This window comes from Tauraco erythrolophus, chromosome 25 (genome assembly GCF_009769465.1).
Source record: "Tauraco erythrolophus isolate bTauEry1 chromosome 25, bTauEry1.pri, whole genome shotgun sequence".
Lineage (NCBI taxonomy): Eukaryota > Metazoa > Chordata > Aves > Musophagiformes > Musophagidae > Tauraco > Tauraco erythrolophus.
In genome coordinates this window covers 3295146-3321496 of record NC_141489.1, presented here as the reverse complement: position 1 = coordinate 3321496, position 26351 = coordinate 3295146, and the positions used below count along the sequence as shown (strand labels likewise).

The following is a 26351-nucleotide window of genomic DNA, read 5'->3' as shown; positions in this document are numbered from 1 at the left end:
CCCAGATGTTTGCTGGGCTGGTCCCAGCGTGGTGCTGGGGCTGCGGGGGGTGGGGGGTTGGCAATCCCATCGGATGGGTTGGCAATCCCAGCATCCGAGGGTCCCTCGTACAGCCAAAACCCAACCCGAGCCCGTGTGCGGGGTCCTGGCTCCCTCCTCCTCCCCGTGTGCGTCCCGGCTCCCTCCCCGCGTGCGGAAGAGGCGGCGTTTACCGTAGTAATGACTTTATTTCCAAATTCACTTTTAGGCAACAGTGTAAACCAGTTGTTAAAACGCACGACACACTATGGACACGCACAGACAGCAGCTAAAGCTAAATGGTACACGGAGATCAAACCTGCCCTCCCCGCCCCGGCGCACCGCGGCGCTGCCCGCACCACCGGGCACTGCCCGCACCACTGGCAGTTCATTTCACAAGCCTTTTTTCTGAGTGCAGAAACATGGTTTTTTCTTTTTTTTTTTTTTTGAATCAGTGCCGGTTTTAACCCTTTTCAGACCAAGATGTGTGTGGAGTTTAGGAAAAGCCGTGGGTCAGTCTGGCCAGCTGCTCAGGGTAACCCTCAGGCCTGGGTCTGAATGTGGGGTGGGGGCTGTGGGTCGGGCTGCTGGGACAGTTGGAGACGCGGTGGGATGGAAAGGGCTGGCCTGGGACCCTCCGTGCCCCCAGCAGCCCCCGCAGGGGAGGACGGCAGCCGAGGTGCGCGGGAACGGGCTCCCTGCCGGAGCCCGCCATGTGCTAAGGATGCCCCTGGCACTGCCACCCCTCAGGAGCTGCACAGAGGGACCTGGGGATGGCTCGGGGCAGGGCTGGGATGGGCAAGCTCAGCGCTGCACCATCCTGCAGCTGAAAGGGTTAAAAAGGGGTGACTGGCATTCCATGGTTCTCCTACTTGCTCCTTTTACAGTCAGTACAGAGTCTGAAAATCGTTAAGAGTCAACCCAGACGGAGCGAGCGGTGCTGCCGTGGGCTTTCACACGACCTGTCTGTGTCGGTGCTGGACCAGCCTCTCCCCAGCAGTAAAGCAGCTCCTGGGGCTGCAGAGACAAGGGTTGGACCCCCCTTCTCCTCCCACCCCCCTCCAAAACCACCATCCCACCCTGGACACAGCCATCCTCCTCCAGCACGGGACAGGAACCCTCCCCAGGCTGCCAACCGCAGCCCCGCACTGCGCAGAAACTGCCGGTGATGCCAGCGCAGGGCACGCCGCGGCTGCGTGGCACCTTCATTGTGTCCTGCTGAGGACGGGAGCTGGTCCTGTCCGGGGAGGAAACGCGGCTCTGCCCCCACTAACAGCTGCTGAAACAGCCTCGGCAGCACCCGGCCTCCATCCCAAGGACAACCGGTGCCCCGTGCCCTGGCACCATTCCCCCAACCGCTGGCCCTGACCAGGATTCCGGCCCCTCTCCCTGCAGCACAGCCCTTGGGGTGCACGGTGCTGCACCCCTCTGCCCTCACCACCACTGCCAGCTCTACCCCACGGCGCAGCAGGTGCCTCTCGGGGGGGAAGCGGGGAGGGAGGACGCACACGGAGCTGCACGGATGGCATCTCAGCCTCTTTGGTGGGAGAAGGAAGGGGCACGCGGAGACGGCCATGGGCACAGCACAGCCCCGGGCCACTTGCCCCTCACACTCCCTCGGTTGCTGCAGGAACAAAAGCAGCACCAGGAATAAATCCCTCAGCTCTTCTCCCCTGCATGGTGCTGGGGGGTGGCAAGTGCTGCGTGGAGGAGACACGGTGAGGGGTAACGTGCTGCGAATGCAAACCAGGAGCGAGCCCTGGGAGTGGGGGGTGGGTTCCGTGCCAGGGAGCAGCCCCTGGCCCCTGAGCTCAGGATGGGACCGGGGGGAGCTGCCACCACGCACCAGCTAGAACCTCCTCGCATCCTCCTGCTTCTCCTACCGCTGCCAACGGCACGAGAACAGCAGAGCCATGGAGCTGCCACTTCCGCCATCTCTGAGCTGACCTTGCGGGAAAAAAAAAAAAGAACAACCCAAAAATGTTACAAGCCGCACCCAAACCCAGGGGCCATCCCAGCCCTGGAGCTGTGAGTGCCCCGTACAGCGTCCCCGGGAGGTGCACGGAGCCAGAACGCCCCGCTGCAGCCCACCCACCCCAGCCCACGGCCCTCCCCGGGGAGCTGGGCAGCAGCTCTGCGCCCACCCGCGCGCCCGGCAGACATGCGGTGCCGGGCTGCCCTGTGGGCACTGGGTCTGGGCACAGCCCGGAGTGTGGCAAAGCTCCCCCTCGGGCCCTCTCCTCGCTGGGCTGCGAGGGAGCTGGCGCGGGGCAGCTCAAAACTACTTACAGCATTTATTAATTTTTTCTTTAAACACATGCTCGTTTATGAAAACAATCACCCTGGCACGGTCCAAGCATATACAGACAAATCTACTCTACGACACGAGGGGCTGCCAAAGGAATGGGGGAAAAGCCTCTACTCATCCACTCAGCGGTTCCAGCACAGCCACGGAGAGGGGAACGGCCATCCGGGGCCGCAACGGGATACCCCGGCGTTGCCAGTACTCCAGCTGCCGGAGCTGAGAGCGGGTTTAGGGGGGCACCTGGCAGTTATCTTCATACACATCTCGGCTTTCGGAGGTGAAAACAAAAGGTTTCTTCCAAATCAGCAGGCAAATTTAACGCAGAAAGGGAGGGCACCCCCCTGCAGTCCCTGGCTGCAGCACCTGCTGCCCATTAGAGTAACGGGGGTGGGGAGGGCCCATCCCCTCCCCAGGAGGGTCTCCCACTGCCCTGTGGGGTGCTCGGCTCAGCACCGTGCTGCCACTGCCCCCTCCATCCCCCCTGCCCACTTCCCAGGGCGCTGAGCAGCCCTGCCAGGGCGGGGGGTCCCAGGCAGGGCTGGGCCAGCGAGGGACCTCGCCGGGGGACGAGGGGAGGGAGCGGGCGCCGGGCACGGGCTGCGCGCTCCCAGGAGCGGGGGGAGAGGAGGTTTTGTACCTCATCGTGTCACTGATTCTGAAGTCCTGGAGCTAGAGCTGAATGAACAGTAAAAGCAGGTTAAATCATTAACCAGTTAGGGGAGGGGGAAGCAGCTGTAAAAGGAACAGAGGAAGAAGGCCAGATTATTATTTTCGTTTCTTTTTTTGTTGTTTGTTTTTTTGTTTGTTTTTTTTTTTTCTTTTTTCCCTTGTCTTCTCTCATCTTCGCCTGCCGTGCCCCGATCACAAGCCCTGCTTGGCCAGCGAAGCGGACACTTCGTCGGCTAGCGTGGCGAGCTGGGGGGAGTCCACCATATTGATGCTGCCGGTGGAGGAGACGTTGCTAAGGCGGCGCGGGGAGGCATCTCCGGAGATGGTGGGGGACTTGTAGACGATTTCGGCGCCGTGGTCGGTCTTGGCTTTGGCGTTCTCGCGGAAAGTCAGCTTATGAGTCTCGATCTGCAACAAGAGGAGAGGGCGGTGAGCGGGGGGGGGATGCGGGACGCCATCCGCAGAGGCCGTTTTTACCTGCGAACTGTCCGCTCGGTCGCTGCCGTCGTGCAGCTGGGAGAAACGCTCAGATCACCGGCCTGACGCCCCCAGTCCTCAGCAACATCCCTTCCAGAAGCCCGCACAGGGAAGGGGCACAACCGGAGGGGATGGCAGGACTAGGGCATCTCGGGATGCTGCCAAATCCTTCCCAAGCACCCAGCCCCGCTGTGGCGGTGGGTCCCAGGCACAGGACTCGGCACAACCTGGGCTGCTCCCATTCCCCTGGCAGAGATTTACGGAGGGGGTGGGATCCCCATACCGCACACAAGGCTTCCCCTTAACCCACGGCCCAGCTGGGAACAAAATGCTGCTTCCACGAGCCAAAGCCCTCTCTCCCAGCGAGCGCGAGGGCCAGGGAGGGGAGGTGAAGTGGATCGGGTTTGCTACTTACTGGTGCCCTCCTCAGCCAAGTGCAAGGCTGGGAGCTGGCTCTCCGGGGGGGTGGGCGGCTCCAGCACCAGGGACTGGAGCCCAGCAGGGTCTGGGCTCGGGGTCCGAGCAGCCTGGGGACGGGTCTTGTCTTCCTTGCCTTTCTCTCTCTACAGGTGAAGAAACCCGCCCAGGGCGGTGGGGTGCAAAAAACGCATCAGCAACAAAACCCAAGATCCAATAAATGTCAACCAGAAGGAAAAAGACAAAAAAAAAAAAAACAGAAAAGAAATAGAAAATTGGGGAGAAAGAGATCTGAAAAACAGGGCCATTCACTGGCTCATAGGAAGAACAGCGGCTGCCTTTGGAGATGGGGAGGAAAGCTTTCCATGTGCTGCAAAGGAGAGCAGATGCTGCCAGCACAGGTACTTTGGCAAAGCACAGAGCACCCTGGCTCTCCACGGTAGAGTGGCAAATGAAACCAGTATTCAGCCTGGAGAGCTGTGGACTGTGTGTCCAAACCTGGATCTTTTGTGTCACAGAGCAAGGAGGGGACCAGGGACATGGGAAAGGCTGGGGAAGGGGCAGCGGAGCCACCCACAGCCGCTCTCCGTGGAGGGCTGATGGGGCTCAACTGTGTCCTGTCCCCTCCCTGCAGAGTGTCCCACCTTGGAGCAGCACCTGAGGATGGTCCCTGGTGCTGAGGTGTGAATGGGAATGGGCTGGACAAGAGAAGCAATCTGCAGCAGCACCTGAACTCAAGTTTTACACCAACAACCTCCTCCAGGTGTGGGTTTAGGCAAGGGATGGGCAACTGCCACGCAGTAAGGCTGAGGCAGGTGATGCCGCTGCTGGGTCAGACCCTCGCAAATAAATTCCTCCTCCAAAGGGCAAGTTCTTCCAACTATGGCCCAGGGAATGTGCCAGGATATGAAAGAATCATCACTGTAATCATAAAAATGATGAAAGTGGGCTTAGTGAAGCAGAGGGCAGTCTGATGCGTAGCAGCAGCGAGAGAAGGGTAAGGAAGTCAAGCGATCCCGCAGCCAGAGGCCAGCGCACCGCTTGGAGAGGAGGAGCTGGGAGGCGCACAGAGAAAACGTGGCCGAGAACAAAGTGCCAAAATACAGGAGACAAAACAGAATTTTCCCCTCCCATTGAGAAAAAAAAGTGTTTGAAAAACAAGCATGATAAAAACCAGTTTCCCTGGAGAAATTCCACCACGCGTTGACACCAGGGTGGTGTCTCAGCTCTGTGCTTACCTGATCTCCCTGCAAGGGACCTGGCTGTCCTGGAAGCAAGGCTGCAGGGGTGTTGTACTCGGCTAAGACTTACTGTGAAGTAACCATCAAAGCCTCTGGCAGGACCAGCTCACCTTAAGCTCAGTATTTCACCTGCCCTGACTGGCTTTTGTCTTTCCATTTCCATCCCCCCAGACGGGCACCACTCCCTGCGCAGAGTCCTGGGGCAGTCTCAGCTGAGAGATGGAGACTTGGAGTAACAGATGCCCTTCCGCAGCGAGGGCCGACTGCAAAGTCACCTCTTCTAAATAAAGCTGAGCCCTTAACGCTCCCCTTTCACTGGGGAACCAACACCTACGCAGCACACTGAGCTGCCAGCTTTGTGCCACGCCGCTGCGAGTCACTGGCAACGCAGAGTGAAAATGCGGTTGCCGATGGTGGCACCCCTTAACGTGAAAGGTCTGAGACACAAACGTGTTTCTGCACAAACTTCAGAGAACTGCAGAAAGAGCAGGAAACCACAGGAGAGGATCTCACTTATGTTCACGCTCACTCGGGCGGCCAGGGAGCAGGGAGAGGGCAGAGGCTGCCATCCTCGCAGCTCTGCCACAGCCATGCTCCAGCAAACCTCTGGGTTGGGAAGCTCTGCCCGGGAGCCCTGGGCTCTGCCCGCCTGCAGCGAGCCGCTGGCAGGAAGACGAGCTGGCTGCATGGGCAGCAGCTGAGCGGCCCGTCCCTGGGCAGGGCACTTCGTGCCCTCTGAAGGACAAGCGTGCACAGACCACCCCGCGCTAGAACGCTGGCAGCACTGGGCAAGAAGAGCTGCCTGGGAGCAGAGAGGAGAGGCCACGTGGGCTGAAGATGAGCTGGGTGAGCAGGACCTTCCCCACGTGCAGGCTTCTCGTGCTCTTTGCTCGTGTGCCTGCTCACAGGGCAGGCAGACCCTTGCAGCACAACAGCGTGCCTGCTCTCACCCAGTGCCCCTTTACCTTTTTATTTCCTCCTCCAGGGACGTGGCTGATGTTATCTAAGGACCCGATTTTTGATTGCACCTTATCTTTGAAGTCCAGTTTCTCAGATTTCACCTCCACCTGGCCACCGCCTGGAAGAGAAGAGCACGAGCAGGGTTAGCTCCCGTGCCAGCCAGGGCAGGCTGGAGAGAAAGAACTCAGGTCTGAGCTGCTGCCCTAAGGCACCTCAACCAAAGCACCACTGAGGCTGAGCAGAGGATGAGGATCAGGAAAACAGCAGCAAGAGGGACCCCACGGTGATTTGGGAAACCCAGGACCCAGGGCAAGTGGGAACCCGGGTAAAGAGACTTTCTAAAAGATGCTGCAGAGCTGACAAACATCCCCATGTTTCATAGAGCCAAGGGCAGGGAGCTAACCTGACTCTCCTAAACTCCAGCAGCTCCCCCAAACACCAGCAGCTCCCCCTTTTTATTCTTAAATGCTTCCCATTTACAGCAATGTGTTGGCTCAGACGAGGGTGTCCACAGACCAGTCTGATCCCTCCCCTACTACCCAGTGGTCAAGCAGACTGGAGAGGGTCTGCAGTGATAGAGCTGGTCCCTGGAGCTCACTCTGATGCTCCAGTCACTATCCCACGTGCCTCCCTTCACTCCCTGCATTACCCCAACCCTCTCCCCATCTCCAGCTGCACATCCCAACGCAGCCTGCGAGCTCCCAGGGATCAGCACCCGGTGCAGGTGGACGCTGCGGAGTCAAAGGGTACCTGGTTTGTGATGGATGTTGCCCAGGGAACCACATTTGGATGTCACATGGCTCAGGTCGACTGGCTTGTAAACGATTTGCACCTGCCCGTAGGAGAAAGGAAAAGGCCATGAGCTTATGGCCACCGCAGGCAGCCTGGGGAGGGGGAGGCACAACACACACCGGCACCTGATCTGGATTCAAGGGAAAGGACAGCTTAAACCCCGGAAAGATTAATGATACGGAAGAAACTGTCATCAGAAATGGGAGATCATTAATGCCCGTGTGCAGTAGCCTCTCTTAACACGTCAGCATGCACGAGATCACCTCTCCACAGAGGGGGGAAGTAGAGGCAATTTTAAAGTGCTTAAGTGAGAGAGAAAGTGGAGTGGTAATTAATTAAGATTTGCATACACATCATCCAAAAGGAGGAGATATACCAGAGAGAAAACGTAAAAAATAAATACCTTTTCTGGTGTAAAACATAAAGCTTATGTCCACAAAAACTGAAAGAACAGAAATGATCAATGTGCACAGAATTTTTTAAAAGAGTGACCAAAATATGCATTTCTGAAAAATGCTGTAACGGAAATAAGGGTTTAAAAAAAAAAAAAAAAAAGCAAAGCAAAGTCTAAATATCTGGCAGGTAGTTCACATCATATAAATTGAAATGGCAATTATACTATATTGAACCACAGCAGTATTTCATGATCTTCTGCTCTGGTTTTTGTTTCACCCCTCACATCTCTGAGCGTGGGCTCCAGCAATCCCACTGCAAAGACCGCCCGCGGCGCGGCGGCGTGCCAGGGCACGGGGCGGCAGCCCCTCGCGCACGGACACCGGGTTACACGAGACGCACACACGAGGAACGGTTAACGTGGAGCTGGTTAGTGGTTACGTTAGTGGTTAAACACCACACTGGGAAACACCAACGACTGGAGAGGTCCAGGACCACCAGGAGGGTGTCAGGGACGGCCAACCACAGCACGTACACACCAGCTACAGCAGGAGCAGGAGACAAGGGGGTGAGAAGACATCCCCGCAGCCCCACAAGTTGCCTTGGTTTTGGACTCCCACCTATGAGTGCATCAGCTGTTGGTGTAGTTAGTGGGGATTGCACAGGAGAAATCAGCTCATCAGCAACCTCAGGGGTGGTTCCTTCTCACTGGGAAGTGTCTGGCTCTCAGTAATAGCCTGGATTTCAAGGGTATGGATTTCAAGGGTATGGATTTCAAGTATGCTGCTCTCTGTGTGCCCACCAAGCACCACAGTGGCTGTGCTGCTCTCAGAAATCTCGGGAAGGATGTGCCAGCACCAAAGGGACCTCCGCAGAGGAGATGACCCCTCCAAGGAGCCAGGCAGCCTCCGGACCAGCGTGGCCGAAAGCCAGGATAAAGGATTCGCCGTAGACACTGCTCTCTGCCAACCTGAGCACCTCATGCTGACTCAGAAGCCCCGGGGTGAAGGCGCATCTCCCCCTCACCCTCAGAGCTAGGTGCTGGACCATGGTTGAGCACACCACTGAGAAACACTCCCTGCTCCATCATGCAGCCAGGAAAAGGAGTGGGAAACAGGTTCGGTGCCACCATCCCAGCAGCACGGAGCCGGAGCACCGTGCACGTGGACCTGCCTTGTCTCCAATGCTCACATGTAGCAAAAAGCACATTTGACAGCGAGTGGAGACAGAGGAGAAAAGCGACCCTAGGGCCTGGGAGCACATGGCAGACACAGACACGAGGGCAAGGCTGGGGAAAGAGCACACATTGAGGGAGGAGAGCTGGATTCAGCCGGAAGGCAGGAAACAGACCCCAGAAGGACAGCTGGCGCCTTTCTAGTCCCAGCCATGACCCCAAAGGGTCCATGAGCAATTCAGCACCGCTGGGACCTGGGACTGAAAGACCTCCCATTTCCAGAGCAAGCCATCAGCAATTGAAACACTTTCTGCTCTCATTCCAGCTCCCTTTTTTTTTTTTTTTACAGACAGGACTCCATTAACCCTTACCATCCCGCTGGGGAGCAGAGAAGGGTCCTCCCATTTTAGCAAGAAAGGAAAAAGGGCACAGAGTTGCTTGCCTGGGAAACCAGTGCCAGAGACGTGGGGATTCCACTTCTCAGCATCAGCAATGCTTAGGTCAACTTTTGCCTAATGCATCACCTTGTCAGAGCAGCCACTGGCTTAAAAAAAAAAAAAAAAAAAAAAGAGAGATACCATCCGGCCACGTCAGCACGTGGCTTTGCTCCGAGCGCCCGCACCCAGAGCTAAGCTGCTGCTTTCCGTGTCAACGCAGCCAGGCAGCGATCACACGGTTTTCACTGCTGGCAGAGGCTGGAGAGGGATGACAATCTCCAGCCAAAAAATCCAGATAATTCTTAACTCACTGCAGCCACTGCGGCTGCAAACGCTTGCCCATGGCATGAGCTCTCAGTGGAGAAAAGGATGAGCTCACCACCCCGTGCTGAAGCTAATTACCAGCCACAGCACAGATGATTCGTGACCAACGCTATCTCCTGGCGTAACAAGTGGTCCACCACGCACCAGGCAAGTCCAGCCAGTGCAGGACCCTGGGGTAAGAAAGAGCAGAACAAGCATGGAACCTGCTTCGCAGAGGTCTGACCTCCACAAAGCAGCTCCTCTGGCCCGTTAAATAAATGCAGAATGACATCAAATCTAAGACGGAGGTTGCAAACCCAGTTATGTCCCAATGCTTAGGTGCCAAGCCCTCTGCAATGCTCGGTTTCCCAAGGAGGGTGTCCACAGAGATCAAAAACAGCAGAAAGAAAATCCATTGGGAACTTCTGAGGAGCACCAGATAACTTCCTCGGATGGCCACAGACCAGGCAAGCACAGACCCTGGGTCGCACTCTTTGGGGTCTCAGTGATGCGCCTTCCTTGGTCTGTCATCTCTCCTGGACCAAAACTCTGTCTCCAGAGAGACTGGTGTAAATCCGCCAGCCTCTGTGGAGCTTCTCCAGGTTTCTGGCACAGTAACTGAAAGCTGAGCCCAGCTGTTTATCTAGGAACGGCTGGAAAGGCCGATGTTCGAACCAATTACCAATTAACCCAGTATTACTTTAGGCTCAGCCTCCACAGACACTGCCTAACGCACACTGGCCATATTCATTAGCAAGGAGAAGCTTAATATTTGCATGGATCATACTTGCCTGCTGGGAATGGGCAGGAACCTGCACTTTCACATGGTGTGCAGAGTCACGTGCAATGTAGCAGGACATTAAGCAACGAAGACTGCGTTTGCGTATGAATCTATCCACCTACTGCACCAGCAACTACATCACTGTCTGCGAGAGGCCACTCATCCCGCAGACAATGAGGTATGAAGCCTTCCAGGTAGTGTCAAAACCTTGGAGTTAACGGGATGGTTTGTTACAGACATGGTTTCCACAAGGGTCAGTTAGTTCTGTCCATGTCAGGCATGTACAGGACTCGTTAGGGTGCATCTAACCATGTCTTTGGGGTTAATGGGGTTAAATGACAGCACATCACCAATCGCTATCGGACAGCGGGGTCGCTGCAGATAGCATCGGCGATTCAGTGTATATACAACATGCCACTAATAGTAAGGATTATCACAGTGCATTCAAAGTGTGAAGGTACTCACACTGCCTCCTCCTGGGATGTGTTTGATATTATCCTTTGAGCCACACCTGGATTGAACGCTGCTAAAGTCCAACTTCTTATTAACAATCTGCACCTTTGGTAGCCAGAAAAGAGTCATTGCACGTCACCAATAGCTATCTGACGGCAGGGTCGCTGCAGATAGCATTGGCAGTTTAGTGTACACAACATGCCACTTATAATAAGAACTGTTACAGTGCATTGAAAGTGTGAAGGTACTCACACTGCCTCCTCCTGGGATGTGTTTGATATTATCCTTTGAGCCACACTTGGATTGAACGCTGCTAAAGTCCAGCTTCTTATTAATAATCTGCACCTTTGGTAGCCAGAAAAGAGCGTGAGAAACAACATGACCATCTGCAGCTCGACCATGCGTTACATCACTAAAACCAGGGACCTGCCTTCCAGCGCCAAGAGCAAAGGAGAACCTCTGGCTCACCGCAGAGATTTGTCTGCTCATGGGTTGGAAACTGAAGATGGAGGTGGGCAGGTTATAGCTAGAGATTGGGTACGTCTGGCTCGCAAAGCAGCCCTGGTCTCCAGGCCAGAAACACCAGCAAAAGAGTCAGCTCGCTCCATCTTCTTTCACTGAACACCACGGGGAACTTGCTGGGCAACAAACACGCTGGAAGGCACCAGCGGTCTGAGACTCAGCTTCTGCAGGGCCAGTGGAAGGAGGAAGGATGGAGCTGACAGAAAAATGCCGCTCAGCCCCGGCTCCCACGCTGGGCAGCATATCCTCTCTCTAGGACAGAGACTCGTGGCCTCACGTTTCAGCAGCTTGAGCAAACTGGGCAAACGGGTGCAGCTGGCTGCAGAGCAGGAGCTGCGTGTCCAGCACTGTCTGGGAGAGGACACCTGAGCTCTGCGCTGTGCAGAACTCCCTCTGCAGTTACCAAGAGAAAAAGCAAATGCTGCCAGGGATGCAGTTCCATGCCTGCAATTTTCTTAACTCCTATAGAGATGAGATGGAAGGGGCAGCCCAGACCAACCCCAAAGGCAGCTGCTCTGTTAGATATTCCTAACACCATCTTGGGTGGAAGAGAGGCTGGAAATGGCTTGGAGCCACAGGGGAACCACATACCATGCTAACTTCACCCTCCATCCCAAGGCCTGCCTGCCCTCTCCCCCCCACACAGAGATTTTTGTACTAATTAATTAAGCTGTTTCCCTTTCCCTTGTTTTCCCTATTTTGGTTTTATAGGGGCAGCTACACTGGAGTGACCCCACACATTCTATTCCAGACAAGACAGAGATGAAGAGAGTCCCTGCTCCTTCCCCTATGCGGTTTGGCCCAGCTTTACAACCCATGCAAGTATAAACCAGAGGTAAATGCAGGTAAAACCCAGCCAAAAGTCTGTCTGAAGCACAACTCTCACGAGAGAGAAAGAGATGCAGCATCCTGCAAGGGAGCAGCGTCACATCACACGGCACATGCAGTCCCTGGAAGACAACAACGTCCACGAAGCTGCCTGAATGGACAACCTCACCCTCCATCTCAGCATCTCCCCGGCCTCCTGCTGCAAGGAGAGCTCCTTGCTATACCCTGGTTCTTTAGTGTGAGAAGCACCAAGGCTGACACGTGCCTTCAGCATCATTTTCCAAGTTCACATCAACGAATCCTGCAAATCAGGATCCAGTTCTGCTAAACCAGGCTCTGCCAGAGCAGTACTCAGTGATCCAGGAACAACAAAAGTGCTCAGACAATGCAGAAATACTGGAAGAGATCTGGCCTGGCTGACTCCACAGGTGTGTGTCCCATGTACCTTCGCTTCCCTAGGCTGGGGGTCTGAAATCTGCACGGAGAGCAGGCTCCAGACTCATCTTCTGGCCACTCTAAAATCAAAACTCGTTGGATCAGCCTCTTCTGCCCCAGCTGCAATCGTTCTGCTAAGAGCAGCCTTGTGCCCTACAAAATCCCCACCAGAGCATCCAGCCATTCTCCCCTGCAAAAAGCAATGAACTGTCCCAAAATCAGCTGTTCTTACTCTTTCAGGGATAACAATAAACATGTTGCCTGACAGAGAAGCAGACAGAGAAAAAAAAACAAAACTCGTAAAAGCCGGATTAAAAAGAACGAGCAAACAATTTAACCAATTTACAGTAAATGGAAGGGTTCCTTCTAAAATCCCTGAAAAGCAGTGTTTTGTGGGAGTGGCAGGAAAAACTTATGCCTTGTGCTAAGTGGGCAGGAGGGCTGAGGCCCCAGGATGTGGTCAGCTGGAAGGACACACGCTGCTCTGCTCAGAGCAGCCCTGCCCAAGCTCCAGAGCCCCCCTGGATTGTAGTGCAAAGCAAAACATGCATTGTCCAGTAAATCCCCAGCCACGGCAAAAAATGCACACAAGGAAACGGAAAAGCAGGCTGCTGTTTAAGGTGGTGAAGAGAAGCCATCCCAAAGTCTCCCCCCGTGCCAAAGTCGAACGTTCAGAGCCACGGAGTTCCCTAGTTGCACAAAATGGCAGGCACTGCACTCGGGGGAGGTTTGCCACGGCTCTGCTGCACTAGCAGCTGCAGATGAAGGTCTGCAGGCAGTGTCTTCCCCCAGGGCAGGGACTCCTGATTGCAGCGGCCATCAGATGTGCAGTTCTGTCATTTCACATCTGTGTGAGAGCCACCAGGCCTTCACCAGGTGCTCTCATGTCTCCACCCATGCAGCGAGGCGGATTTTAGAAAAGCCTCAGGACACGGCCGCAGAGTGCGACGGAGCAGCGCGGAGAGGCTGGGAGCAGCCAGCACCACCGCTGGAGCCGCGTAACCGCACGCTGCTGATGGCGGGGCTGCACGGGGGAATTCGATCACACCACTCCCTCACCCAAACTCTCCTCTGCTGGGCTTGCACAATTTAACACGAGACCCTCGTTCCCAAGTGCTTGGAGCACAGAGTTCGCTTTGCTGCTCATGAAACGGCCTCTCTGGGAGTGAACTAGTGGTTGAAAGCATACTGGTGCCACCAGTTCTGGCCATGCCATGCTGCATCGTGTAGCAAGACAGTGCCTGATCGCAGAACGCAACTCAAAACCGCGCCAAGAGAGTCTGGATCCAAAATCACAATGTCCTGAGAAACGTGCTGAGCCTGGGACCCTCGCGGGGAGGAGACCATCCCATCCGCTCGCTAACGCACCAGCGGAGGCAGTGTTGATGGGACTGCTCCAGATCACACAGCACAGGATTCACAAACACAGCCCCGACCCTGCGACTCTTGAGGGCTGGAGGTCACAATTTGCTCTCCCTAACTGGACACCACGAGGGAACGCCATTCCCCTGGCGGCCAGTCCACCCGTTGATGTGCCACTCCACGAAAGCCGCATCACGAGCTCTCGGCAGCCCCCTCCGCGCGCCAGCTGCACTGCACTCAGCCAGGCAAGCCACCTCAGGACAAACCCCCAGCCCCATCAGCCCAAAAAAACTCTCACATCAGCACCAGGCTGGGGATGAGCTGCAGCACGGCTGCCCACCGCTGTATCTATGGCCCCAGCTGGGCTGCTGCTGATCCAGAGGGCTCTCCCCTCCCAGATGCAGCCTCAAGCCCCCGCTGCCCCTGCAGACAGGCCCCCGGGAAGCAGGGTCCCTATTTACCTTGCCACCTCCGGGCTGGTGCTTCAGGTTTTCAGTTGAGCCAATTTTGGACTTGACGTTTTTCAGATCAGGCATGGGTGCGGCTGACGGCTGGACGCGGCTCTTGGCAGACGCGGGAGATTTCGGTGGGGTGCGAACCACTGCCACCTTCTTGGGCTCCCTGGCTGGTGGGGTGGGCAGAGAGGGAGTGCGGGAACGGCTGCCTGGAGTCCCGGGGGAGCCGGGACTGCTGTAACCGCTTCTGTCTCCAGACTTTGGCTGCTCACCTGAAGTTTGCAGGGGAAAGCAAGCACAGAATAAGCCATCTGGGTACGTAACCCCTTCCTCACTCCCTCCCTGCCTCTGTGGGGCTGATCTCCCTGGTCCCAGGGCCCACCCGCTACTCCTAGTGCAGACCACCAGCAGAGGGGAGATGGCTGCGCTTCCTTCTGCTTCATTTTGAAGTGAAAACTGTGATTAAAGGCAATTTCCTAGTATCTCAGAAGGAAGATGGTTTTCATTGTCTGGATCATCGGTCAGATTCCCCACCCTAGCGTGACATTAGCATGCGTGACAAATTACAGACAAAAGACACTCAAATAAAACCACTTTTCTATTAGGAATTTGGAAGCATTTTTACAAAATTATTACATGTAATTAAATCAGGCTCATCAGTGAGCGGCTTAGAACTGTCCCCAGTTTGAAAAGAAATGGAAGAAGAAAAGAAAACCCTTAAACATCACCTTTCTCAGACTTTGCTGCTGCAGGAGGTGGTTTTTTCTGCTCCTTTCTGCCTGTTTAATGAATGAGAAAGATGCTTAAACATAATAAAGCTGGAAAATTAATTGATTTAACGGTTTATGCAGCTCTGGTTAAGTATGAAATACACATATTCAGAGAAATGCACCGTTTTAATGGAAATTCACAATGCCTGATGCTTTCTGGGGTTTTCTTCTCGGAGAATAATGGGCTAATCTCCATTCCTGCAATCGAAGAATTGATCCTCTTGCCCCTGGTCTTTGTGAAATGTTGTCAAGAGAAAAGGAATAGACGGATTAAAAAAATGGAGCTGCCTACATCTTCCAAATTGGAGGAAATCTCAAAGGGATAAAGCAACTGCCCTCTCCACATGCAACTGTGCGAACAGAGCAGATAAAGCAGCACCCAGAAAAGCTCACTTCAGAGGAACCGTCCCCAGCTCTGCACCCACAGCCCCGTGACAAGGCTGAGCAGCTCCGAATCGCCACGCAGCTTAGCGCTGTGTACGGCCGCAGCCTGCACTGGGGCAAATTTGTTCACTACCCCCGAATAATGGCATGGAGAGCCTGGGAGCACCACCACAGCAGAGCCTCCAGAGTCAGACACCACGGGAAGGTGGCTGCTAGCCGCTCTGGCCATCACCTACCGGAGCTGGGAGGTGTCTTGGGGGCCGTGGGCGTCTTTGCTGGGATGCGCGTGGCGTTGGTCGAGTTCCTCTGAGCCTGCCCGCCTGCAGACCGCGGCGTGGCCGTCTTCGTGCCACCTCTCATCTCCGAGCCCTGGGGATGCAAGGGAGAAAGGCTGATTCAGGGGGGAACTGCCTGGGGATGGGCTGTCACTCTAATCACGGACAAGAGCCACACGAGACCCTCCTGCTTCCTACCCCGACAGCCCGCAGGAGCTCTCACGAGTTTCCCAAACGCAGGCATCTGCGACGTGCCTGTTCACACCCCATCTCCCGCCCCGGCACCTGCCACAACCTGGCAGTCACTCCTGGGCTGGCAGAGTGGCTGTGCTGCTTTCCCATGTCAGCTCTTAGCTTCAGCTACGTTATTCATCGCACACGCAGGCCTGATTAAAAATTATGTTCAACTCCTTTGTCTGTTCTCTAAATTTCATGGGTCTGTCTCCCCTGTCCTGTTAAAGTTTTTTACATTGCACAAACAAATCCACTGACTAGACCACAGGCTCCGTTCAGGAGTACAGTGCCAGACTGCAAACACGGAGAAGCTCCTTTACCCTCACCTGTAACACACGACTGTAACATCTACATCATCTGTAAAGGTGTGTAAATAGCAATATGCTATTTATTGTCTTCTGATCCTGCAGAAAAGCCTCCCCAAAACTATCACTTTCTAATGCTGGTGTGAGTACGAAAGCTCACGAAAAACACGCAAGTGACAACTGACACGCTGACTGGTCCCGAGGCAGCAGGGAACCAGAGCAGAGCCATCGCGACCCGTATCACGGTAAAACCATATCCCACTGTCTGCGACCTGCAATCTCTGCTCCTTCCCTCACCACGGGTGCATTTGGATGACTAAACACCATTAAGGGAAATTCCAAGCTTCTTTTTACGTTGCAGAATAACCACAGATGTGGGTGCCTTTCCTGTTCTCTGTGTAGCACCTGGCAGATCTGGCTCCAGCACATTTCAAATACATCTGCTGTTTACAGCCAACACACCCATAAAACACAGCATAAAGCTGCAAAAAAAAAAATCCAAAGAGCATAAAGAGACCTGGAAATGTCTCAGAGAAACCAGGCAGCACCCTGCAGCAATGAGATATTCTTGCTGTAATGCAGAGCAAGGGGCCTACATGCTGGTGAGACCAAAGTCAGTTGCTTCAAACACCAAAACTGAAGCCCAGCCTGGCCACAGCCGCTGGAAGAGGAAGGGGAAGCACATGCCACCCTCTCCTTTGAATGGGACACGGAGAAAACTGCCCAGCCAAGCACTGTCAGACCTGTCAGGAATGCCCTAAGGTATTCCCCAAGGCAACTTTGCCTTTCTCACATCCCATTTCCTTACCTTGGCTTTCATTTCTTGCGTTCCTGTACTGGCAGGTCGGGATGTGACAGAAGAGACTCGTTTAGAGGTGGAAGCAGGGCTGGAGGGTGTTTTCGAAGGGGTTGTGCTAGAGGAGGTGTGTCGTTGGGGGGGGATGGAGGGTCTATCGCCTGGGGGGTTGGCAGTGGAAGGTGAGGATTTCTTAAACATGGAAACAAAATAAAACGGAACAAAAAAAAAATCAGTATGGGAGGGAAACAAAAGAGGATCACCGACATGAAGTAGGATTAGAAGGTGCAATACAGAACTGGGTGTGGGATAGGCGATGGCTGGTGCTGCCCTCTCCCCAAGAGCTGCGGGGCCCGAGGTCCCGCTGCTGCACCAGCAGATACAGGATTCCTTGGCTCTGTACCTCCCACAGAAGGTAGCACCACGAGAGCCCCTTCCTGGAGGATGTGTCCCTCCGTGACAGCCTGCCCTTGCCACCGCCCCCCACACCAGTGGCACGTTTCACCATCTGAACTGCTCTCTTCACGCCCAAACTCTCTAGGTGCTCCACTGGCAAAGATGCTGCAGGTACAGGGCTATCAACACCAGTATTTCTGGGAGATGCAGAAGCCTGCTCCCAAGTTCCCTAAACCCACCATATCTGCTTTATCAGTAACGAATCACTGGTTTTTATCTAGACAATTGCTCAGTGTCATGTCAAATGGCTGACTCAACCCTGCCAAACCTCCTTAGAGAAAGACTCAATTTTACACTGTTTGAAAATAATTCTATTTCTTATCTTTAATTCTTCACCCACTAAACAGCCCATCAGCCTGTCCTCTATCTCACCCAGGCACTAGCCAGGGTATCGGCCAGCTGAGCTAAACCTCTTCCTTTCAACTTCCAGAATTTACCCACTATTAAACTCTGTTCCTAACCCAGCACACAGCATCTGCAAGGCCTAGATTATTTAATTTTTTTTTTTTAATTACACATTTTGCTCTTTTCACTGTTACGGTGCTTGTCCTCAACACAGCCCAACAACGCAGTTTTGAGTTCGCTTTCGCGTTGCTTTGCCCCAGCAAAGCCAGACGGCTGCTTTCCAGTCTCGGGTTGAGAAAACCATTTCTCTAACTATGCACCCACCCCCGTGAGCCACGTGTTGTTTTAGACCTCGTTCACTTCCTCGCTCTCACGTATCACCATGGATTGCACCATCCAAACCGAGGTGAGGGAAGAAAAAATAAAAACACTCTGGAAAGACGGATGGAAGAATGGAAGATAATGGCAAGGTTTCCTAACAGGCATGACCACAGTCCAGGAGCGCAGGAGAGGGAGTCAGTCATATCTGGGTTTGGTTTTTAGCTTACCTTCGGTTTCTTTTCCTCAGCTTCAGTCCCTTCCTTGTCCTTGCTGTCAATACGACCTGGCAAATGAAAACACACCCAGTTTGACTTCTTGAGACTGGTCATTAAACTCCAGAGAGATGACAATGCCTGCGCTACAGCAGCATGCATGCTGGGTGGGTGTTCCATGATCCTGCTCTCCTTTAAATTAAAGACTATTCTTAGGAATATTACAAAGTCACTCATTTTTTGCAGAAATACTTTCACATCGTAAACACATTCTTTGTGGGTTAACGGATTAGTCCGTGCGCAGGCAACAGGGCATTAGTCATCACTGGAGCATCAGACACGCACAACAAGGTCTGTATGAGACCATTTTGCCCAGATTCGCGCTCAGCTCCAGTAGCATCTGTTCAGTTTAGGACAGAACAGTCCTCTTCAACCCTAAATACGAGTCTCCCTCTCTAAAACACCCATTGGTTCTAACAATCATATAAATAAAGACTAAAACTGAAGGATGTCCCAAGCCTAGCAGCACCAGGTCGCCCATGATCTCATTTAAAGTTGTTGTCCAGTGTGTTAATTTTGCAAAGTGTTTTTATACCCAACAGTTGTTACTTCTGGGTTAGACCCTGCAGGGTCTTAACGTTTCAGCTGTTGTCCTGCTTGACTCATATCCAGCACAGAGTGACTGACAATATTTCCCTGTTTTGTCCCATTAGCCTACAAGCACAACAGACTGCAGTATTGCTAATTAGGAGATGAGAAACAGGGAGGAAGTAATGTCTGCACTATAAAGGCACTCATAACAAAGCCCCTTTTCCCAGTCTTCAGCTAATTCCTCCCTAATCTGGGAGGAAAAACTGCTGATATTCTCCCCAGTGTATTGGAAACTTGCGCCGGGGGGGTCAGCCCTTTCCCAGTGCCATGAACAACGTTGTTAATCCAGCACTGACAACCCTGACCCATCCCAGCAGCCACTCCCGGAGCTGCTGGATGCACCATCCTTCCCAAACCCAGTTAAACTGCAGACTGGAGGAAGGCTGGAGTTGGATAGCCACAAAGTATCTCTTGTCTTTGAAGGAAAAGACTATTAAACAATTAAAGAAATTCCTCCTATTGAATCAGAAACTGGTTGGACTCCAGGCAATGCATCCCCAGCTCCCCATCGCTTTCAGGCTCCGAGGCGAGCGACAGCAAGCCATGCTGATGCCCTGTGGCACACATGCCAAGCTTCCTGCTGGTTTATCAGGTGGCGAGCAACCAGAAATATGTTATGAGCTTTAGCTCCAACGGAAAAAGCTGCATCAACAATTTCTTCATGAACCTCGCGCAGCAAACAGTACGTTTCTCTCTGCTGCAAACCAGAGGCGGTGAGTGGGATTTCCGGGAAGCAGCCAAGCCAGCTTTTGGGCTGCAGCACTGGGGTGAAAGGCAGAACTTCGCCCAGGCCAGCCCTGGACAACAGCCAGAGCTGAGGAACGACACGGTGAGACACCATCGGGTTTTAAGATGTGTCCTGCTGCCTCATCTTATGAACACAACTCACTGCAAAACCTGCATCTGGCCACTGAGCAGGGCCCCGAGAGACACCCCTCTGGCCCCCAGGCAAGGTGGAAAACAGCTCTTGGAGAAAGAAAAGGTCTAAGAGCTGCTCAGCTCGTGCACTGAGGGGTGAACTCAGACCTTCACCCCAGACTGAGATTGCTGCGTGAAGGCAGCAGCTCTGGGGCCTGACTGCCCTCCCAGCCTACGGACGTGCACGCCGGCAGATGCACCCAAGGGCCAGTCCTCCGCACGCGCGGGCAGCTCCCGCAGAACGCCCCAAGCACGGCCATCGCGTTGGACCACTCGGGGACACGCCGTCTAGTCCCAGCATCGGAGAAGGATGCTTTGTAAGAGCATCGGACGTGCCCTGTAGCAGGCAAAGGTCCGGCCAGCTGCAGACCTTGCCACCGACAGCAGTCAGTAGTGGATGTTTAAGGGAAAAGCACAAGAAACAGGACCAATGTGGTCAGACCTGCCATCTCACTTGCCTTTTTCCGCCTCCCTCCTCTTTAGGAAAGCCAATACAAAGAGTTGTTGGACCTGACAGCGGACACATGCAAACCAGATGGCACGTGTCTTGCTGGAACAAGCCGCAGCGTGCGTCGGGTTAGCCCCACTCCGACATGCCGCCAACAACATCCATCCGGTCTTCATCTTCTCTGGGAAGGTGCCGGCTGTGAGTTAAGGTGCCCACCCCGCGGATCCAAGGCAATCCAAACAAAAACAGGTGAACAAAGCATGATCGGGACACGCCAGCACCATGCAAGGGACACAAAACCAAAGCGTAAGGGTCTGGCAAGCGTGCCAGGACATCGGGATTAAATTAAACGGGGAAGGAGGGGGTGGGAGAAGCAGCGGGCGCTTTGTAGATCAGTTCACAGCAAAGGTCCGGGCCATTTCCCAAGCAGCAGGACTCGAGAGGTGGCAGCAAGCTGAAGTACTGGTTCAGGCAGCCTTGTGGTGAGCAAGCCACTGGCAATGTGAGCTCAGGGAAGGCAAACGTTGCACACACCTTTTAGGAGAGGGACACGACTGATGGCTTTATCTGCAACATGGGCAGAAGGTTTCTTCTTGGGAGTCCGGCGTTCTCCTGTATGTGGCACAGTGTCTTCCAAAGGAGCATCTTTGTCTTCCACATGATCTTCTAACTCAACAGGAAGTTTGGCTGATTCTAGCAAGGGTCCAGAATCTTCTCCCTCCCCAGGCTCAGCTTCTTTTTGGGAAATGATTTCAGAAGGCTCTGATGGGGTGACATCTTCCCCCCTCAATAGCTGTCTCCTCTCCTCTTGGTCCTCTCCAGCTTTATGTGATTCAGTTTCAACAAGAAGTGCCTCTCTCGGTATGTCTCTGAGGACATCTTTGGACTTGTTTTCTCCTAAGGCATATTCTTCAAGAGTTTCCTTGGCTGTTGCTGGACACAAGCCCATTTCAGGTCCCGGTGAAACACCCTGACCCACCAGGGAAAGCAAACCCTGTTCAGAAGTTTCATCAATATCACGGTCCTTATCTCTTTCCCATCCACTGGCATCTTCTTTTAACGGAGCTCTGGTATATAAAGGAGATGGCCCGTCTTTAACATGGGAGTCATCTGTGCCACCTGCTCCTGCCAACCCCGCAGCGCACACATCACGACCTAGCTCTGTTCCCAGCGCTGGATCCACACCGATGCCTTCTCTGCCTCGATGATCCCACAACTCGTGGCTGTCTTCAGACGCTCTGGAGTCTTGGTACATATCCAGGGGTATTGGGATGGTGACCTCGATTCTGGTGGGAGCTGCTGTTGTAGCCTTCGTTTCATGCGACGGAAGAGGCTGCTGAAGAACCCCAGCTACCTGCCTTGTGGGCTGGCTTTCTCTTTTTATTGCATCTCCCACACGCTCCTGAGGGCCAGGCTGTAGCTTTGGAGAGCTTGGCTCCCCTGGAGTTGAAGATGCAGGGTACGAACCACGGGCAAACAATTAGCACAGGCATGTCAAATAAGTAGTCAGACATGTAATGCTGAAGAGAGACTAAGGATTTCTGCTAGCAATCTAGAGGAAAAAAGCAAGTCCCACATTGCCCCAGTGAACAGACAACTCACTTCTACAGTGGCTTTTGCCTTTAAAGAAACTCTGATCCCCCTGAGAATCAGGAGCAGTGACAGCCACGGCAGGTGGGGGACCCGACTCCTTCCCGGACCTGGTCTCAGAGGTGGGCTAGGGTATCCAGCCACCACCATCTGCCACATCTGCACTCTATGAACAGGTTTAGCTACAGAGGTTTTTGGAAGCCAAGAACACACCCATTTTCTAACCTAACACCACTACTGGACCACTAGTTTATTGGTCAGTGACCACCTCTTCTTGCCTCAAGGGCCTAAACGAAACAGGCCAGATACTCTCGCCTCGTTCATGGGCTTGCAAAACCCCTTCAAGCCTTCTCCTGCCTTGCAGGAGACATTCACGCAGACATGGCACCAGTTACATCCCCCCAGAGCTCAAATCATCTCTGCTTTGTTCTCCAGAACATTTCTATTGCTAACGAGCTGGAGGAAGAGCACTCCTACATCTTCCCTCATAATGCTGTGTACTTCAACAGCCATGGAGCAGGCAGCCTCGGTGGAAAGGACTAGAAGTAAAAACGTGGCTGCAGCCAAACGGCCACAGAAAGTTTGGACTGTGCACCCACTCGGGCTAACTGGAGCTCCAGTGGGGCTGCCACCATTTAAGCAGAGTAGAAAGTGTGACATTTAAAATCCAAAACTTACGGTCACAGAGACACAGATCTCTCCTTTTTTGGGGAGGCAGGGGGTAAAAGACAGAGTTATTTTCTATAGCCGACCTCATGCATGACACAGACCTTTACAATTTCACCCAACAATTGCTGCATTAAGCCATATATTCTAGTTGAGCGGGAGCTTTTCGGTTAGAAATTCATCCGACTGAAGCAAAGATGCACTGAGCAATGGAGAAATCACCCTGAACATACAAAAATTGCTTTAAAATAACTGCCCTAGTAAGAAAGTGCATCCTATATTGTGAATTTGTCCAGCTTCAAATACTCTTTGTTTTTTTTGAGCGCTAATAGGGTAAATTTAAGAGCCTAGATCAGAGCGCTCCAGTACAATTGTTGCTTTGTTAGATTAACAAACGAGACTAAAACAAGAAAAGAAGTCAAGACCAGCTCGGTCTTTTATCAACATTCTCCCCATTTTAACCATAATGGTTAAGTGAAACTACCACACAAAGACCTCGGAAATTATGGTTTAAGAGAAATCCTAAATTGGCACCTATTGGCAGGTAATATTTGAAATGTGGCATCAAGAAACACCTTTTACAACTGCAGGGATCTGAAGGGTGTTTATGCAGCAGCCAGCACACTGTCCTGGCTCATTTCTTCTGCAAATGAACAACGTGACTGTTAACGACCGCCGGCGCAGAGACGTGGACAGTCAGTTCATTAGCTCTACTTCCATCCTCCCGGACTCGTCGGTGGTTGAGGCAAACGTGCAGCACAAGGTTGGGAGCTGGCAGAATGCCAGGATGGCGAAAAAAAACGTGAATCACAAGATGCTTCTCCACCTGAGATTCTGTAGGTATTTTACTACACTCCATCTTCACTGCAAAGACCAGTTTTTCAAATCCCACAGCAGGAAAAATGAAGGTATCCAAGACTCTGTGTGTACTGATAATCATATTTTCCTCCGAATCAAAGAGGATCATTAAAAGGAAGCAGTGCATTATTACAAGTCCACTTTCAGAGAAGTAACAATTTATGCAAGAACCTAGAAATGTCATATATAGACTATATCAGAGCTCCAGCTAGCTCTATGTCCCCACAGCTGACAGCTGAAAGATCCCAGGATAGTACAGAAAGGTCTTATTAAAAATCTGGTGAGAAACAGCAGCTAGAACCAGACTGAACGGGGCACACAGACACCTCCCTCCTACTAACAGTCTTGATTTCTTTTTTGTAGCGGCACCACTAGTTTAAATACAGAAGAGCTGCTAGTCCAAGAACCACTGGACAGGCAAGCAAAGGTTTTATTCCAATTGCAGGGAGCAGACTGCTCATAACTGAGCTCATCTGTGCGTGGAAAGCAAAGACGACCTGAATTCTGCCCTGGGCTGAGAAGGCAAAGACCTATCTACTCCTTTAAAAGACATGGAAGTCCATAAATGCACTAATGCAGCCATGAGGAGGAAAGATGCTGCCCAAGCAGCTGGAGGAATTTGTTACATTGACTGCACAGAAAACTACATTAAAAAACGGGGCTTAGCTAAGATTTTAATTAGAGCTACGGTGTGTTAGTGCTAGCAAGATGGCAATATGAAAGTGGGTTTGAACCCATTGGGCACAGAATTAAGCTAGCACTGGGTGCTTTGGGAAAATCCCATCCAGTTTTCAGTCAAGTCTGAACCGAGCAGAGTCAAGAGAGGCTTTCCAGATAGCCAGGAGGCTCCTGGCTAATTTTTCTTGGCTCATCTAAGCAAACACACAAATAATGCTCTATAAACGCTCGCTGCCCGCCATGCCTGGCTTTGTCAGTCACATTCCCTAAGACTGCAATGAGGAAAAAAACATATTTAATGTTAAAGTCAGGGCATCAATGAGTAGGTTTGAGACACGGTTTACTTTAGAAAGAGGCAGAGTAATAAAAGTTAAACAAGTCACTTATTTCACGTGTGGCACGCAGGGCCCAAAACTGATTCTGTTCGATGCTGAGCAGTTCCTCCAGGCCAACTGCACCATCCCAGCTCTGCTTACAACCTTTTCTAGCCTGGAGGATGCTGTTTTGCAACTGGAAAAACAAGTACCAGGTCCTCAGCCATCTCAGAGAGAAATCTGGTGCATGAAAAGTTGCACTTCCTTGAAATGATGAATGCTGGAACATTCAAAGCATGTGTGACCCTCCCCTTTCAATAAGAGGGAGAACAGCACAACTGCTCATACAGTGCAGAGCATTTGCATTCCAGAAGAAAATTCCCAAGCTGCTGGCAACCAGCCACACATGTGGGCGGCAACAACTGGACCCCAGTGACAGATGATTCACTAACCTTGAGCGGCATCTCCTGCAGCGTGGTCCTCCAGGTTGGGGGTGGCTCCTACACCTGCCTCTTCAGCTGGTCCCAGTTCAGAGGAAGAACGGGAAAAACATGATCAGAACAAGAATTAAGTTTAAGCATGTGCCTGGAGAACTTCTTTACCTCTCTGCTGATTCTGCCCATCAGTGCTGTATTACAAGCAGGGCAGTATCAGGAAGGAAATCATCCCATGCTGATGACAGATCTAGCCAGATCTGTTCAGCTTGTGCTGTACCAGACTGGAGGAACGTTTCACCAACACGCCCATCCTGGGTGGCAGGTGAGTACAAGCTCCTTCAGGCAGAGGTGCAGAAAACAGGCTGTTAAGGAGCAGGGAAACCTGTGGATTTATATCCCCTCTTCTACCCCCACGTAGCATTTACGTTGCCAGCAGCACCTGAGCCCCACCTTCTTCGTGCCTACCACCTAGCTTACCGCAACGAACTCCGACGGGGCTGTCTGACACCAGTAAATCTGAGTCTGTCCGACTTCAAGAACACTGATACATTGGAGAAGCACAATTTTCTTCACAGTAACGATGCTTTGTCTCTATCAGAATTTTTTCAATTTATTATATGACTACTTTCAAACTGGCTTAATCAATTATATCTGTACGTCACAGTTCTACAGTCAAACTAAGACCTTCTCTGTTTTCCTTGGTTTAGTCCGAAGAGTTCGGGACACACTGCTTCTTCCAGGCTCCCTACTACAGGCAAATCTTGAAGCAGAGACTGCACATCCTTGCTAGCAGGCGAGCCACTCTGAATTTCAGGCCAAGGATCCACCAGCAGCCTGGGGACTGGATGCAGGATAGACAAATTGGCTGCCCAAGGGAGTGTGCTGCAGGCTTGTTTCAGTGTCTAGGCTTCAGCAGAAGCCCATTTCCACCCACTACCTCTCTCAGGTCCTGCTTGATGTTTCCAGGAAAAGACAACAGCTACCACACAGGGGACACATAGTCATTTTTCACATACACATCTGACTCTCCCAGGAGCTCGGACCCTCTTGTACACACACACAGCACTGCTGCAGCTCATTCCTTTCTTACTCTGCCTCTGAAAGACCCCATCCCTCGCTGGAACACCAGGCCCAGGTGCAGTGATTCCCCACAGAGCATTCCAGCTGAATTAGCCACTTCACTTCCTCTGCATTATCCTTAAAACAAACCAGCAGCCAAAGAACTGCTGCAGTGGCCTGGTTTCCACCTGCCGCTCCGAAGACAACCGCATGGGCTGGGCTGAGCCAGAGTGCCAGTGAGACCAGCAGCAAGGTCCTGCAGGCACCACCTCGCCTTGCCAGCAAAGCAGGGCTGCTGGCAGAGGGCAGAGATGACCAGGATCTGCAGGTTAAGTGCTCAGCCTGGAGATGGGAGGCGAAGCCACCATAGAGACATCAGATAGAAAGATTGTCAGATGAGGAGCTGAGAAAGAGAGAAGAGGCTGCGAGTTTCCCCCAGGCAAGGGAAGGCAAGAGGACAATCATAAGCTAGGAATTATTTCTGCAGGCCATGGAGAAGAAAGAAGCAAGCAAAAGGAGCAAAGCATGCCTGCAAGAGGTTTTGCAGTGTTATTTTTAAGCACTAACCAGTCCAGCTCTCTGCTCTGTCTACATCAAGAGATGAAACTGCAC

At 52.8% G+C, this 26351-nt stretch overlaps 1 protein-coding gene across 1 annotated transcript in view; it reads right to left on the bottom strand.

Moving 5' to 3' along the window:
* Positions 1 to 2805: 2805 nt before the first annotated feature.
* LOC104372986 (microtubule-associated protein tau-like) overlaps positions 2806 to 26351 on the bottom strand; it is a 50061-nt gene continuing 26515 nt past the window's right edge. The window contains exons 5-16 of the mRNA XM_086626389.1: positions 24696 to 24761; positions 20672 to 21577; positions 18136 to 18191; positions 16799 to 16978; positions 15413 to 15545; positions 14751 to 14801; positions 14029 to 14294; positions 10673 to 10765; positions 10433 to 10525; positions 6838 to 6919; positions 6093 to 6205; positions 2806 to 3400 (exon numbers count right to left, since the gene is read on the bottom strand). Of these exons, the coding sequence (XP_086482515.1) occupies positions 3185 to 3400; positions 6093 to 6205; positions 6838 to 6919; positions 10433 to 10525; positions 10673 to 10765; positions 14029 to 14294; positions 14751 to 14801; positions 15413 to 15545; positions 16799 to 16978; positions 18136 to 18191; positions 20672 to 21577; positions 24696 to 24761 (2255 nt within the window). The 3' untranslated portion in view covers positions 2806 to 3184. The remainder of the gene's footprint in view (positions 3401 to 6092; positions 6206 to 6837; positions 6920 to 10432; positions 10526 to 10672; positions 10766 to 14028; positions 14295 to 14750; positions 14802 to 15412; positions 15546 to 16798; positions 16979 to 18135; positions 18192 to 20671; positions 21578 to 24695; positions 24762 to 26351) is intronic.